The sequence below is a fragment of the Schistocerca gregaria genome, chromosome 4 (assembly GCF_023897955.1).
Source record: "Schistocerca gregaria isolate iqSchGreg1 chromosome 4, iqSchGreg1.2, whole genome shotgun sequence".
Lineage (NCBI taxonomy): Eukaryota > Metazoa > Arthropoda > Insecta > Orthoptera > Acrididae > Schistocerca > Schistocerca gregaria.
In genome coordinates, this window is record NC_064923.1 from 653173382 (window position 1) to 653187860 (window position 14479).

At 43.9% G+C, this 14479-nt stretch overlaps 1 protein-coding gene across 3 annotated transcripts in view; it reads right to left on the minus strand.

Moving 5' to 3' along the window:
- The window catches only part of LOC126267392 (synaptic vesicle membrane protein VAT-1 homolog), a 105595-nt gene that overhangs the window by 45340 nt on the left and 45776 nt on the right, over nucleotides 1–14479 (minus strand). The window contains exons 1-2 of one of the 3 annotated variants that reach the window (XM_049972585.1): nucleotides 11539–11701; nucleotides 10059–10113 (exon numbers count right to left, since the gene is read on the minus strand). The exons of 1 other annotated variant lie outside the window; for it this stretch is intronic. In XM_049972585.1, the coding sequence (XP_049828542.1) occupies nucleotides 10059–10097 (39 nt within the window). In that variant the 5' untranslated portion in view covers nucleotides 10098–10113; nucleotides 11539–11701. Of the gene's footprint in view, nucleotides 1–10058; nucleotides 10114–11538; nucleotides 11702–14479 lie in introns of those variants that run through there. One more of the 3 variants, XM_049972584.1, reaches the window with a different exon arrangement.

Consider the following 14479-nt stretch of genomic DNA (forward strand, 5'->3'; position numbering starts at 1 on the left):
GTAATCGAATGTCCTTGGACAGGTTTGTCAAGTAGATAAAACTAAGAACGCGAGCAGCTGCTCCTGGATCATCCGCTAAAATGTCATCCAGAGTACATGGCAGGCCAAGATCAATGCGCTGTGTATTAAAATTCGGGCAGGATGTTAAAATGTGGCGTACCATCAGCAATTGACCACATGCATCATGTCTGCCCTAGTAACGGCAGATGACGATGGAATGTAAACCGTACAAATGGGAATGTGAAAGTGGGGGAGAGTAATTCGGACGGCAACTGCCTGCAAATCTGTGTGCAATGTGATGCGATCGTAGTAAATACCTTCCTGGACCAGCAACAGAACCCCTCCATGAGCCGGAATACCTGCCACAGGGGGTAGGTCAAAACGCACAGATGCATAGTGTGCCAAGTCAATACGATCGCATGGGCGTAGCTTCGTTTCCTGGAGAGCTACTACGAGCTGACAGTGCAAGCGTAGCAGCAACTTTACGTTCTCTCTGATGGGGCGAATGCCGCGAATATTCCAATGGAGAAGTGCCATCGTCAAAAGAAAAAGGTAAGAAGGGATCGCCTCGAAGGCCGCTGAGGGCCTGGCTTCCTGCGAGCACTGCTGCCTCCATCAATAGGCGGAGAGCCATCGTCCATTTTTTTAATAGGTTCGTCGGCCATCATGTTAAGCTGGTCTGGAGGGGGAGCTTCCCCCGCCGGTGAACGGCCATATGTTCGGCTACCACCAGTGCGGCCAGGCGAAACTGATGACGGCCTAGGGCCGCAATACGCTGGGTGTCGCAGGAGAAGAAGCTCACCGTGGCGGAGAAGGATAACTTTTCTTCCCATGAGCCTTCTTGGAAGGTCGTTTAGTCCAAGCACTGGTCGATGGCTGGGAGTTCAGGGTACGTAAGAAGTCCTCACGAGACGGTTCCTTCTTAAAGGCCCGTGCATCTGACTTCTGGGTAGGAGTCTTGGCAGAAGCTGATGAAGGTGACGGGAGGAAGAGGAGACGCTGACCTGGCGATCTTTGCAATAGCCGAACGGACCACCATAGCGCTAAAGGTCAGATTGCAAGCGTCCGTCGATACCTCCCTGGTACGCCGGCCGAGGAGAGGCGAGGACGGAACTGTACTTACCTGCTGGGAGCAGCGTGCGCTTTCTACTAGCAGAAAGCTTGCGAGCAGCCGAGGTGGACACTGTCTTTGACCCGAATTCCCTGTGTACAGCGTTCGTCTTTTAGATGTGGCAGTCGTGAGAGGACTCTGTATGGTCACCCTGACAGTTGACGCAAGGAGGAGACAGATTGGCAGTCACCCTCATGGGCGTCCCTGCCAAAAGTAATGCATTTAGCCGCATTAGACCAAGACAGGTGGGCGTGGTTAAAACGCTGAAACCAACAGCAGTGCGTAGGTGTCGGGTCATAGGGGCGAACAGAAGTAACCTGGCAGCCCGCTTTGATGTGGGACAGCAGCTGAACACTATCAAAGGTCCAGAAAAGTGTCCCAGTCGGTAGGTCATTGTGTACTTTTCCCATGACCCTACGGACAGCCGTCACACCCTGCTCAGCGAGGAGAAAGCCCTCGGCAGTCAATCCGTCGAGTGATCGAGTAGATACCACACTACGCGACGAATTCAACAGGCTGTGAGCCTCCACCCAGAAAAGGGAACGTGTACAGGAGTGTGGCCCGAAGGACCTCTTAGTATCCAACAGGAGCACTGTTACGCATCCTGGTACAAGATGTGACAGGTCCGACTATGGCATCTACGCCCTTCTTTATAACCAAAGGGTTGACAGATGAAAAATCCTTTCCGTCCTCAGATCGAGGAACTACGACGAACTTTGGGGCAGGCGGTAGTACTTTGACTGGTGGCTGGTCTAGTTTCCGTGTTTAGGCAGAAGTCTAGAGAGAAGAGAAATCCATTGCGGATGAATCCTCCACAATTGCCAGAGTCTCTGATGGCGTGCTCGTTCCTTGGGAGTACCCTCTCAGAGGGCGCTCCCGCCTTAGGTTAATGTTTACACCTCAGGTAACACCTGAGCGGGGAATTACGCTTTACCCCGTAACCGGCTACGCGTGCGAACGCTTGGGCTGGCCTTCATGCAAGCATAGGGAGGAAGGAAAAATAGGAAAACAAAGGGTGAGAAAGAAAGAAAGGACAGACTGCCTCAAACGCCGAGGTGGAGACCACACGGTGGACAAGAAGGCAAGGAAAACAGTGAGCGGGAGAAGGACAAAGAAAGGAAACCAAGGAAGAAGCCATAGTAAGCGAAAAACCAAAATGACCACAAAGGAAAGTCGTTGAACCGTCCGTCTCCGGACGCAGGCCAAACTACCCCCTTGAGAGCGAGGGACTCCTTTAAGGCGCCTCTTAAGACAGGCAGGAATACATCGGGCCTGTTCTTACCCCGGACCTGCAGGGGTGCCAGCGGATATGGTAGCAGCATCTATCACGTACTCTACGAATTGAGAACAGGCTGAAGGAAGTCAACACTGCTCTCCAACGCAATTGGACCACCATCTTTCTACACTGGTCAGACTACTCTTGTTGCCTTCGGCCTGTAGTCGTTTTATGGTCTAACTTAGTGAAGGCATCCCGCTTCAGCCACGTCTGAGTATGAGGCATGTCATCACATGCCCCGTTGAGGCTACTTTACCGTCGTCGCACTGTTAAAGCTTTTTCAGCGCTACCTGTAGCTTTCATCCTGAAGAGTACACAGCGCCCTTTCCTCACGAGTTGCTACGTCACGCTATCACAAACCATTTTCCAAAACAACGTTATGACATTAGAACTATTTCACAAGGTAGTACATGCCATCCCCAGTAGGATAAGACTTCCATTCCTATTTAGTTTGAGGACCCTTAACAAAATCATATTTGACATGTTTCCTTGTTCCCATACTTAGTCTAAGATTTATTTATATAAATATAGACGCGTCCGAATGGATGCAACTAAACCACTTTCTGGTATTTCAATTTTCACAGAAGTTTTATTTTAATTCGATGGGTTGTAAAAATACGTTAATTATTTCATCCTGGACGGACTAAGATCGAATTTGGTAGCACTTTCTACAGTTTAGAAACCCCTTATCATTGTGACTGATTAGTCTCCGATTGGCACAGACAAAGCCTTTTGTGAAAGGCTGTGGATCTATTTACGAAAGTTTCTTAAACGGGGGAAAAATTTTAGGCGTTTGAAATCCGTTTCTTCTTGAGAATGTTGGCAAGTGGGTAGGAAACGAGAAGCATAGATGCAAGTCCATGGATACCCCTTATCAGAAGGAAAGGCGAAGAGTTATCAGCTACGACAGAGCCGAAAGGAACAGAATTTATAAGTCAGGAGCAGTTTAAGAGAAATACGAAAGGGCAATAGATGTACGTTACGCAGAGATGGGAAAACTAAAATAGCATCAAACCAGTCGAAGGAGAATGTGTCCCCGTAGCTTCCGTCCCGATTTATGGAATTTCAGCTGCTCTCTGGCTGCATCGACAGCTCTTTAGCGCTATTACAGCACACCCAACGCCATACCAGTGGCAGTTCACTGGCCTCTCAACGATAACGACTAGCGACGTGTCCTATTTTAGAAATTGAGACTAATCTAAGGAAGTATTCAACCGATACCGAAAATAAATTTTTCTACACGGGATCCGCACCATACCACGAGATGGAGTAAAGCATTCTGGCATGTGAGCTATTATATTCAGGCAAGGTATAATGACAGCCCTACTCGTCATAGAAAAGCTAAGTGTAGTAAGAGCGAACACGATTGTTACTGCACCGTTTCTCTGTTGTACTTACCTAGTAGTACCAACTTCCCGACAGGTCTGAGAATTTTTAGGCACTTCTCAAGATCGCTTCCACCATTGGTGTTTACCACGATATCAACACCTTCAGGGTAATTTTGCAGTATTTCGGTTTCATAGTTGTCATGACGAAATACCCGCTTCACGCCAAGAGAACGGAGCTTTTCGTGCTTTGATTCTGAAGCTGTCCCTACAACTTCCACATCGTCCACGGTCTGAGCAAGCTGGATGAGTGCCGTGCCGACACCACCTGAAATGAGACGGGAATTTGTATCGAATTAACGAAGATTCAGCGCCAGTGAGCTAAAGTAATGCAACTAAGTATTGAGCAGCAAATTCTGAGTATGCCACACCTGGTCCCAAGAGCACCAGAGGTTCTAATTTTGTTTTGTAGCTGGTTGCAGCAATTTTAGTTGTATTACTGCTATTTACATCGGAATATTCCATACTGAAGTCGTTAAGCTGATGTGTGGGTGCAATTCCGGACGAGTGCGAGTCCAGCATACCTGCCTTTTGACTTTCGAGGCATTTATTTCAGCACATCCTGTCCCTTAGTCCATTAAACAGTATGTGCTTAATGTCAATCCCATGTTGCGTCTAAGACCATTTTCAGTGTCATTAACGTTATTTGATTTATCAGAAATCCTAAACACATTACAACCAGATTCCCACATCCAGTGCACCTATTTTTACTTCAATCTCACCCAAATTTAGAAACCAAAGCTCTTCCACAATTTTCGCGTAACCGTGCACCAATGTGTGGATGCTAGTAGCTAAAATCCTAGACAACTATACGAGGACAACAGCACTAAATTTCTGAGCAGTGTGTTCACATGGTACTTGTGCCTTGTCCGAAGGACTGAGTTATCCCTAATCTCAAATTTAACACTTTCTAAAATGCTCTTGAAACGGTAGTTACAAAACTTTTCAGTAGTCTTGATTCACCACGTAACGATAAGTACACCAGAAACACTGTCTCCATTTCATATTCCTTTTCTTGTTCTTTCAGTTTCTGTAATTTGGTGGACCTATACGTTTTCAACACGTAAGTGAACTGGTTAACATTTTCGCATTACCAGCCCGTTTGCTCGAATTGATGCGACCGAGCAAATATTGCAGTGCGCCGTCTCTAGTCCTTTTACTTTACGACTGCTGCAGATAATGAATATTTTGTCCGTATAAAATATATCCGACATTCTCGGTGGCTACAGGAGGTAGGTTTATGACACTACCGGTTATGATGGAATGAAAATTTCGGTGGCAGTCTAACGTAAGGTTGGACAACGTGTCAAGTTCCCACATAGAAGTTGTATTTTGGGTCCTGGCAGTTTCATCGTGGTCGTTAGTCCAGTTTTCCGTTGTGATGTTAACGAGAACGCAAAAAGAATACCTGGATCCCTCTTTGTCCCAGTTAATTTATGTTCGACGTCATACGTCAATGTCTCGTCCTATTGTTCGATACGACAGGCGTTTGTCTACATCCACACGGTTACTCTGGAATTCACAATAAAGTGCCTGGCAGAGGGTTCGCTCTAGCTCTGATTTCTCTTATGATCATTTCTCCCTACATTGATGGATGTCAAAATATTTTCGCATTCGGAAGAGAAAGTTGGTAACTGAAATTTCGTAGACGGATCTCGTCGCAAAAAAAAAAAACCGCCTTCCTTGTTGTGACTGCCACCCCAACTCACTAATCAATGACACTCATCCTTCTTGCGCGATAACACGAAACGGACTGCCCTTCTGTGCACCGTTTTGATGTCAGTCAATTGAACCCCTTTAAGGATCCCATACCGCGCAGCATTATCCCAACACAGGGCGGTCGGACAAGTTTAATCTATGCTGTTTCTTGCATCTTCTAAGTGTTCTGCCAACAAAGCGCAGTCTGTATAGCCTTCCCCACTACATTATCTACGTGGTCTCTCCAATTGAAGTTGCTCGTAATTGTATTTCCTAGGAATTTAGTCAATTGACAGCCCTTAGATTCGTGCTATTTATCTAATGCTCTATACGATTTCTTTTAATACCCATGTGGATGACCTCGAACTCATGTTTAGGGCTAATTGTCACTTTTCGCACCATACAAAGATTCTATTTTTTTTAATTGGAACTGATCGTCTGATGATTTTACTAGGCGGTAAATTACAGCGTCATTTGCTAAGAGTATAAGGGGCTGCTGAAGTTACCACCATTTATGTAAATCAAGACCACCACAGGGCCTATGACACTTCCTTGCGGAACGCCAGATATCACTTCTGTTCTACTCTATTTACCGTCTATCACTACGTACTGTGGCCCGACAGGAAATCACGAATCCAGTCACAACTGAGACCATACTTCATATGCATGCAATTTTATTAATAGTCTCTTGTGGGGAACGGTATCAAAAGTTCTCCTAGTATGAAATCGATTTGAGATACCTTGTGGACAGCAGTCATTACTTCATGGGGATTAAGAACTAGTTGTGCTGCACAAGAACGGTATTTTCAGAATCCGGGTTTGTTATGTATCTAGAGATTTTCTTCAAGGTCATTCATCATGTTCGAGTACATTTATGTCAGTGATCTGGGTCTGTAATTCAATGGGTTACTCTTATTTCCATTCTTGAACTTTGGTGTAACCCGTTCTACTTTCCAGTCTTCAGGAAGAGACCTTTCGCCAAGTGAGCGGTTGTATATGATCGCTGAGAAAGGCGCTATTCTGTCTGCATACTCAGAAAGGAACCCGACTGGTATACCATCTGGACCGGAAGACTTGCCTTAATTGATTTCAGTTGTTTCGCAACACATAACTTGTTCTGGAATATTTACTTCATCTTCTCTCGTGAAGACTAGGGAAACGATTTAACTCCGTTTTAGCGGCACCATTATCCCAAACATTTCCATCGCTATCGCGCGGTGACGGTAGCGACTTTTGCCACTGGTGTACTTTACATATGACCAGAATCTCTAGGTTTCCTACAATATTTCGAGACTTTCGTTGTAGAAACTGTTGAAAGCATCTCGAATTGACGCCCGCTCTGCATTTCAAGCTTCCGTGAAACTCAGCTAGTCTTGGGGATTTGCGTTTTTCTGGATTTGGTATGCTTTTTTCGTTGCTTCTGCAACAGTGTTCTGATGTTTTCAGTACCACGGTGTAACAGTCCCGTCGCTTATTAACTTATGCCATGTCAATATCTATTGCTGTTGATACTGGATCTTCGAATTTCAGCCGTATCTGGGCTACGGTTATGTACCTAGATTAGAAGGAATCTAGAGTCACTCTTAGTAAGATATCAAGCGAATTTTTATCTGCTGTTTTAAATGGATATATTTTGCGTTTTTTAGTGGTTTTGGTTGATATGGTTTTAAGCCTCGCTACAGTGACCTTGACTTCACTAATCCCTGTATCCGTCATGACGTTCCCTATTTCATTAGAATTATCTGTGGCTAAGAGGTCAAGCGTGTCTTTGCAACCGTTTACAATTCGTGTGGGCCAATGAACTAATTGTTCCAAGTAATTCTGAGAGAAAGTATTTAGTACGGTTTCGGAAAATAGTTCCCGTCTACCACCGGCTTCGAACATTTTCGCCAACAAATCGAGGGCAGATTGGAGTCTCCAGCAATTATAGCTGCTTGAGTGGAGTACTTATTTGTAACGAGATTCCAGTTTCCTTTTAACTGTTCAGCTACTGTGTATCTGAGCTGGGGGGGGGGGGGGGGGGGTCGGTAGACGGAGCCAATTATTTTGGTACGGCTGTTGAGGACAGCCTCTACCCACAGTAATTCGCAGGAAATACTTAATACCAAGAGACAAACACCACCACCTACTTTATTTCATCCACCCTTTCTGACGACTGTTGGCGCCTCAAAATTTCAGCAAAATTTACCTCCAGCTTTAGCCAGCTTTCTGTTCCTGTGACTATTTCAGCTTCAGTGCTTGCCATCAGCGCTTAAAGTTCTGACACGCTTTCCAAAACAGCTGCGACAATTCACAACTACACACACACTATTGCTAGGTTGATCGTCGTCGAAACTAGACTGTAACCTAAAGAACCGCCTACTCCACGCCACACAGATCTTGCTACACGTGTAGTCGCTTCCTGTGTGTAGTGGACACCTGACATCTAGCGGAACCCGAAACGTAGCCACACCATAGCAAATGCTATACGGATGTGACACTTGCTACATTATTACGTTATCGAAAATGGAATAAAAGTATGCACTAGTATACGAGAATGAGCCTAGTGAAAACTGCATCACATAATTAAAGTTTACCTGCGACCGACTGCATAAATACTTTTTCCGCGTTCGCAAGGCATCCGAATTTATACAGGCAGAAGTGGGCCACAACGAAGTTTAGACCAAGACTGACGGCATCTTTTAGGCTAATATCTTCCGGCAGCGGAAAGCAGTACTTGCGTTGGACGTGGACAACATGCCTGAACAGACCACCTTGCATTTGCAGACACAGCACTTTCTGGCCCGCCTGCAACAGAATATTAGAGCATTAGCTTTACTCTCGAAAACTACAGCTTAGCTGGGAAAAAGAAAGCGTGCCTTACCTGCAGATCGGTGACTGCACTGCCCACACGTGTCACGATGCCGGAACATTCGCTGCCCATGATAACCGGGAACAGTCTGTTCCTTATTATACCCAAGCGCAAGTAGTGGTCCGTGAGGTTTAGGCCGCAGTAATGGACTTCAACCTCGACGTGGTCGTCGCAAACATCTTTATGCAGTGCCGCCTCTGTTACCTACGACACGAATATGCGACTGTATTTCGAGCCTGTCACGATTGGACATTCGTTGAAACATTTTCATGTTAACAAGGTCTCAAATTCAGGTTATTAGCAGAAGTGAACAAGCTTCGTACTACCTCATCTATGAAGAGGCATCAAATATGTTTGTGGAAGAATCACTCAAGAGAATACGCAGGCAAAAGGGATAATACTGTTACTCCGTGTTTAGTGGGCGGACAAAGTTTCGTGCTTAGCTCCTGGGAGTCATTTTCCATGAAGACACTCGGCAATATACAGTAATTTACTGTGCCTGAAGACAAGGCGATTACGGGCAAGTGGCGATGGAAGTTACTGGGTTTGTGCTTCAAGCAGATTAAGCCACGGCTCATTCATCGCTAAAGACAATTATCGCTATCTCATTCTTACTCTGCAGTTGTAAAGTTTGAAAACTCACGCTGTTGCCCGAATTTCATTTCGATACAGGAGGGTTCTCATTCTGAAGGTTAGTGAGGCTACAGTGATGTCTGAATAGGCAACATTTGAATAAAGCTGGGGTTAGCAGCATGCCAGCTCGTTGAGAAGGGAAGCTGTATACTATCCGAGTGGTAAGTCCCTGCCACAATGGAAGTATTGCGTCCGAGGACAAACCATTTTGCTACAGCGCTGATTCACGCTTTTTCCTATTCGTTTTAAGGAGACAGTAACTCGTTCAGAAGCCGAGTTGCGAGTCAATTTAGGATCTATGGTTCTTGAAAGGCACCTAATTACATCAACTCGTACGGGGCAGAAGAAACATTTTACCATTTAAATGAAATACGATACGTTGGCTTACCTTTATTCTGCTGATACTGCCATGCGCTGTTAGTGTGACTGACTGTACCGGACGCGTGAGGTCAGTTGAAGGAATCTGCAAACATTTTTCTTACATCACTATTCGCAATCAACTATTTAAATACATTTTATTCGAACCGCCTGCAACTGAACGAAGGCGGTATTTGTTCCATCAGATGATTCGCTTCCATTTATTGAGGTATGTTCTACACAGCCACTGATGAAAAATAAAACTCAAAATGCGTCGGTATAGCTTAGTGATTATTTGGTGCAAACCTGAAGTCGGAGGTCCATAAACATTCCAGAAATGTATGTCACCTTCAACACAGAATCTTCACCGTAGCCTATTTCTACATTAAATCTATTATGAAAGTTTGTATGAAGCAGTGAACTACCTACGACAGTACCACACCAACAACGCGTTGCAGGCGGCTCTTGAAGCCTTTAACACCTGAACTTTTGAACAGCAGTTAAATAGCCCTGTAGGTTGTCTAGATACGAACTCTAGATTCTACACAATGATTTTTGGGTAGTATATCGGCATTACACAACGTCAAGATATCGAAGACATGTGGAGATGCTACATTAAATTATCCACGACGGAATGTTGCGGAAGCAACTAAACACCACCAATAAATAATCGATATTAAACTTCTCTGGCATAGTATTTTAAGTGAAAATTAAATATTCTGTATTGTTACATTCAATATGCCTTACCACACTAGGCGCGGTAAACTGCAGAGCAAGTAGATCCATGGTTGCCGGTAACCACCTAGAAAAACAAACCAGGCAGCGTAATTAATAGTGAAGAATCTATTACATACTGCGTATGAGCTTTGCAGCCTCATGGTTTGTGGGCATAAATGCTGTGTGTTCCACCAATTACGGTTTTAGAAAGAACCATGTACCCTGTCCCCGATAGCGGGTTGAATTTTAGCTACCCACAGCCGTTAAGGCCGGCTTTGAAGAGTCCCTTAATAGCCAGAGCATTACCCGCCGAAGGCACAGAACGTTTGCATTGTGTATTTGTACATAAATACTCTCCAGAACCGTACGTCTACAACTGAAAATGAACGAAACGATTTTAAAAAAATACACTTGTGGCTGAAGATCGTCGTCCGTGACTAAAACAGTTTCCTATATTTTAGTACTATGATCCAATACACAAGTCGCACACAGTGTGTATCTGGTTAACTAGGTTATTCTTTCAGTTACAGAAATACCTACTTTATTCCTATATACTAGTTTTCCATCTCTGCGTTTCAGGATTTCGGTAAAAATGTGATTTTCCACTAATACTAAGCGTGAACAAGATAGCGATGGCGTAGCAATGCGAACCGCTGCCATTTCTTTTCTTCGTTTGTCATTCTTATTTCGTCAAGACTTGCTATTGCGAGTGTCAGTAATTTTAAAGTGGTGCCTGTGAAACATTCTTGGCCTTCGTATTATAAAACACATGTCAGCACACAATTTGCAATGATGCTTCGGCCTTTTGTATGATGTACGAACGTAGGACTTTTATATCCTATAAAGATTTTCTGTACCACTTTAACATGGCCACATGATCGTAGCAATTTAGCCCTATTAAAGAACGAAAGAGCCTAGGGAGAAGAAATAGTTTCCTCCGTTAGAAGAAATTTAGCTTCGGTAATTATCAGGAAAAAGATTCCGCTAATAGTGTGGCAAAATTCCGTTATATGAATACAACCAGATATTTTTCCGTCACTGAGATAACCAAATTTCGGAATCTTTCACTACACAGCTATGGTATCAGGAAGCTACCTAACAGAACACTGCGAGCTGAACCTGAACTCAAACCCAGCCCCTTGCATTTAACTATCGTAGCATGTGAAGAATTTATCAGAAAAAATATATCTTCGCATCGATTGAAAAATGATGAGAATCTGAACAATTTTAATGATGACCCTGAACCTTTACCGTTACACCCCAACGCCTACTATTTTAGAGTACTTTTACGATTAACCACGAGTGAACGCTTTAACTTCTTCTTACTGCTACATTAAGCTTACAGTAAAACACAGCCATACTTGGTCATTTTACGCACTTCCAACCCAAAATACCACTAATCCAATTGCTTAAGTGACCTTAAAATTTCAACGACTAGCCTATACACTGCATCATAAGCGCCCATCGTATTAAAACCAAAACATTACGGTACATCGAAAACAATACTTACAGTGGAACTGTGCACTAAGACGCAACTGCAGAAAAATGTTTCCGTGTGTACCTTTATATATCGTGCAAACTGGGCGTGTCCGGGCTACGATGATTCGACGACGGGCAGTCATGTGACGGAAAACTGAGTTTCCTGTCAAAACAAGGCAACTGCCCTCTAGCGCAGAGGAAGCGACCCAGGGTACAGCCGGGTATGTGCTGCCAACGGTCGCGTAGAAGATGACCGATTCCGCTGTGACTGAGCACGGAATTCTTACTGTATTTTTGCATCCACCTTCCAGAGTGTACTGGGATGTATCTGTTGCTTTAAAGAGCAGTAATCATCAAAAACGGATAACATGTGCAATCCTGTAATGAATATGTTTGTGCTTTTAGGATTGCAGAATAGGGTGAAATTTCTACGAGTAATGGCGGGCTATAATGCTCAGTTTTGATACTGATAATTAACGTTAACATGAATTCGACATTAAGCTGTTAGTTAGTTTCACAGATCTCATACAACACTCTTTAGTTTACGAAAACAGTGTATTGAGACTTTGTTGCTACCGTCCAGAGGATCATAGTAAGCTATATGAGAAAATTTTACGTACTTGTGTAGTGCATTGTGTGTTAGGAACTATGTCTCAATGAGAATATTCTTTATTTGAATAAAAGATCCTGTTCGATTTCTATCTGCCGAATGATGGTATGTGATCTGTTAGCCAAAAGAAAGTTGTTAGTTAAACGAGGTAGCTTAAAGGTAGCCATACAGCTCATAACTTCCTTCAGCGGATATTTACGAAGTTCAAGTGAGAAACATGGGACGTAGACTGTCAAGATTAGGAAAAAATAAAAACGGCTTTTGATTCTCTATATAAAAACACATCGATGTATCAGATAATTCGAATATGCATAGATAGGGTGGCGTACTGCCTATTGCATCTGCCTAGTGAGCAGGGGACTCGGGTTCGAATCCCAGACTTGGTGCAAATTTTCATTCATCCCTTCAGTCTGCATATACACATCGTAGATGTTGGAGACTTGAACGTTTCTGGAACCATATATTTTCATTTGAGTACGGCTAATAGTTTCGTAGACCAAGTACTGTTTATTTCCCGCTTCGGGATATTTCGAGTCTACTGCAACCAGCGACTTGCTAATGGAACGTGTTTTTTCTGAGCTATTTCGTTGAAGTTGCCTGTCGCACTTTATAAATTACAGGTGTGCTGCATTTGCTTACTGGTCTATTATTTCACTGGTGGTACCCGTTCGATTATAATATAATGCAAATAACGGGTCTCATATGCATAAAAATCATCTCTCCAGAAGAATGGGTTGTAGCGAAGTTAACGGTACTAAGAACTACCTCTTCAGGTGACGTCACTGTGCACACCGGTTTAATAAGTCTGTGGAGACTAGGGTTTTTCCCATTCCATCAAACTATCGATGCCTACTCATATGAGTAGTAACTATACCAGAAGTATACAGCTATCGGTGTTTCGGACCTTGGGCTAAGATAAGTTTTAGTTGCTGGAAAAGATCTTGCTTAGTTTGGATTTTACGTGCAAAAGAAAAAGAAAAGAAAAAAGAATTGTGAACCACATTTTTGTGGGAGGTTTTGAAACGCGCCACTCTTATATCCCAGACTCGTACGAATCGGTTCAGACTAAGCACGAAGATAGATAACAGAGCCAAACGGAATTTTTTTATTCAGTTGTGTGTGTCTGTTGTCAAGATGCGTTGGTTTAAGGTCAAGCTAAATGTAGCACATAAAACTCCTTGTGTGTACTTTATGCGTGTAAACGGTTCAAAATAAGTCAAATAAATAAAAAGTGCATACTTAGGATAAAACTGCTATCTCGCTTTCAAAAATATAGTTTCATTCGGGTTTCACATGCCAAAGAATGGAATTTTATTGTGTTTTTACTCGCGTCACCCTTGTGTTTCAAACTCGTGTGAATCGGTTCATATTTTGTAAGAAGATACACAAATACATGTAATTAATGGTCGTCCTCTTGTTTTGTGAAAGCTTTACCCGTTGCCCCGATATAAGCAACATGACACTAAATAGACATATAAACAGTCGCTACACGAGTCAACAAAAATCTGCATCGGTTGCCAGACTGTGACAATTTAATGTCAAAATTATGCTAGAGTATAAGGTTGGCAACCAGAATTAAAACTGCTTCCATCACACACACAAAAGGCGAATATGTATGGGACAGAAGTAAGGATGTAAAAGATAGGAAATAGCTAGTCAACCTAACTGGAAGCTACAAAGACATTTACATCAAAACGTCCTGATACACTCGTGCTTTTTTACGAGTTAACCCACCTCCATCGTGCAGTGAGCCTCTTAGCTGAATGGTGTTGGCACACCTACATCTTGAAATTTACAGATCCAGATCTAGAAATTGAGCACAAAATCCGGAATATTCGCCAGCCGTAGTAAACATGCCATGATGGCATGTGTCATGTTATAAATGAAGTCGTGTATCATGTGATTCTTCAATTTCTCCAGGCAAATGAGGAAATAAATCTCATGTGAACAGCCTGCTGTGAGTGTACAATGGACACAATATTTCGGCAGTCGACGTTGTTGCCTTCATCAGGTGTGCTAATGTACTGCCAAGGGACGGCAGGCGTGAGGTATATATCAGATTCACCCTCCCCCCCCCCCCCCCCCCCCCCCTCTGGCGATCCCTCGGCCGTTCGCGCCACGGGCACACTCTCGGCCATCCGCGTCGTGGTTCGACTCCCGGCTTGTGGCCCAGCGTCTGGGTGTTCCCTCGTAGGTGCGCGCCCAGGGAGGTTTGCCGTCGGCGCTTCAGAGTTTCCTCCCTCTGCCCTAGAAGGCAGTACATTCTGGGATATTTCTGTCTTTTCCTTAATGCGGTTAATGGCTGGTTCCCAAGCTTGGTTAAGGGAATAGCCGCTGTCGCGATTCAGTTCAGGTTTTCTTA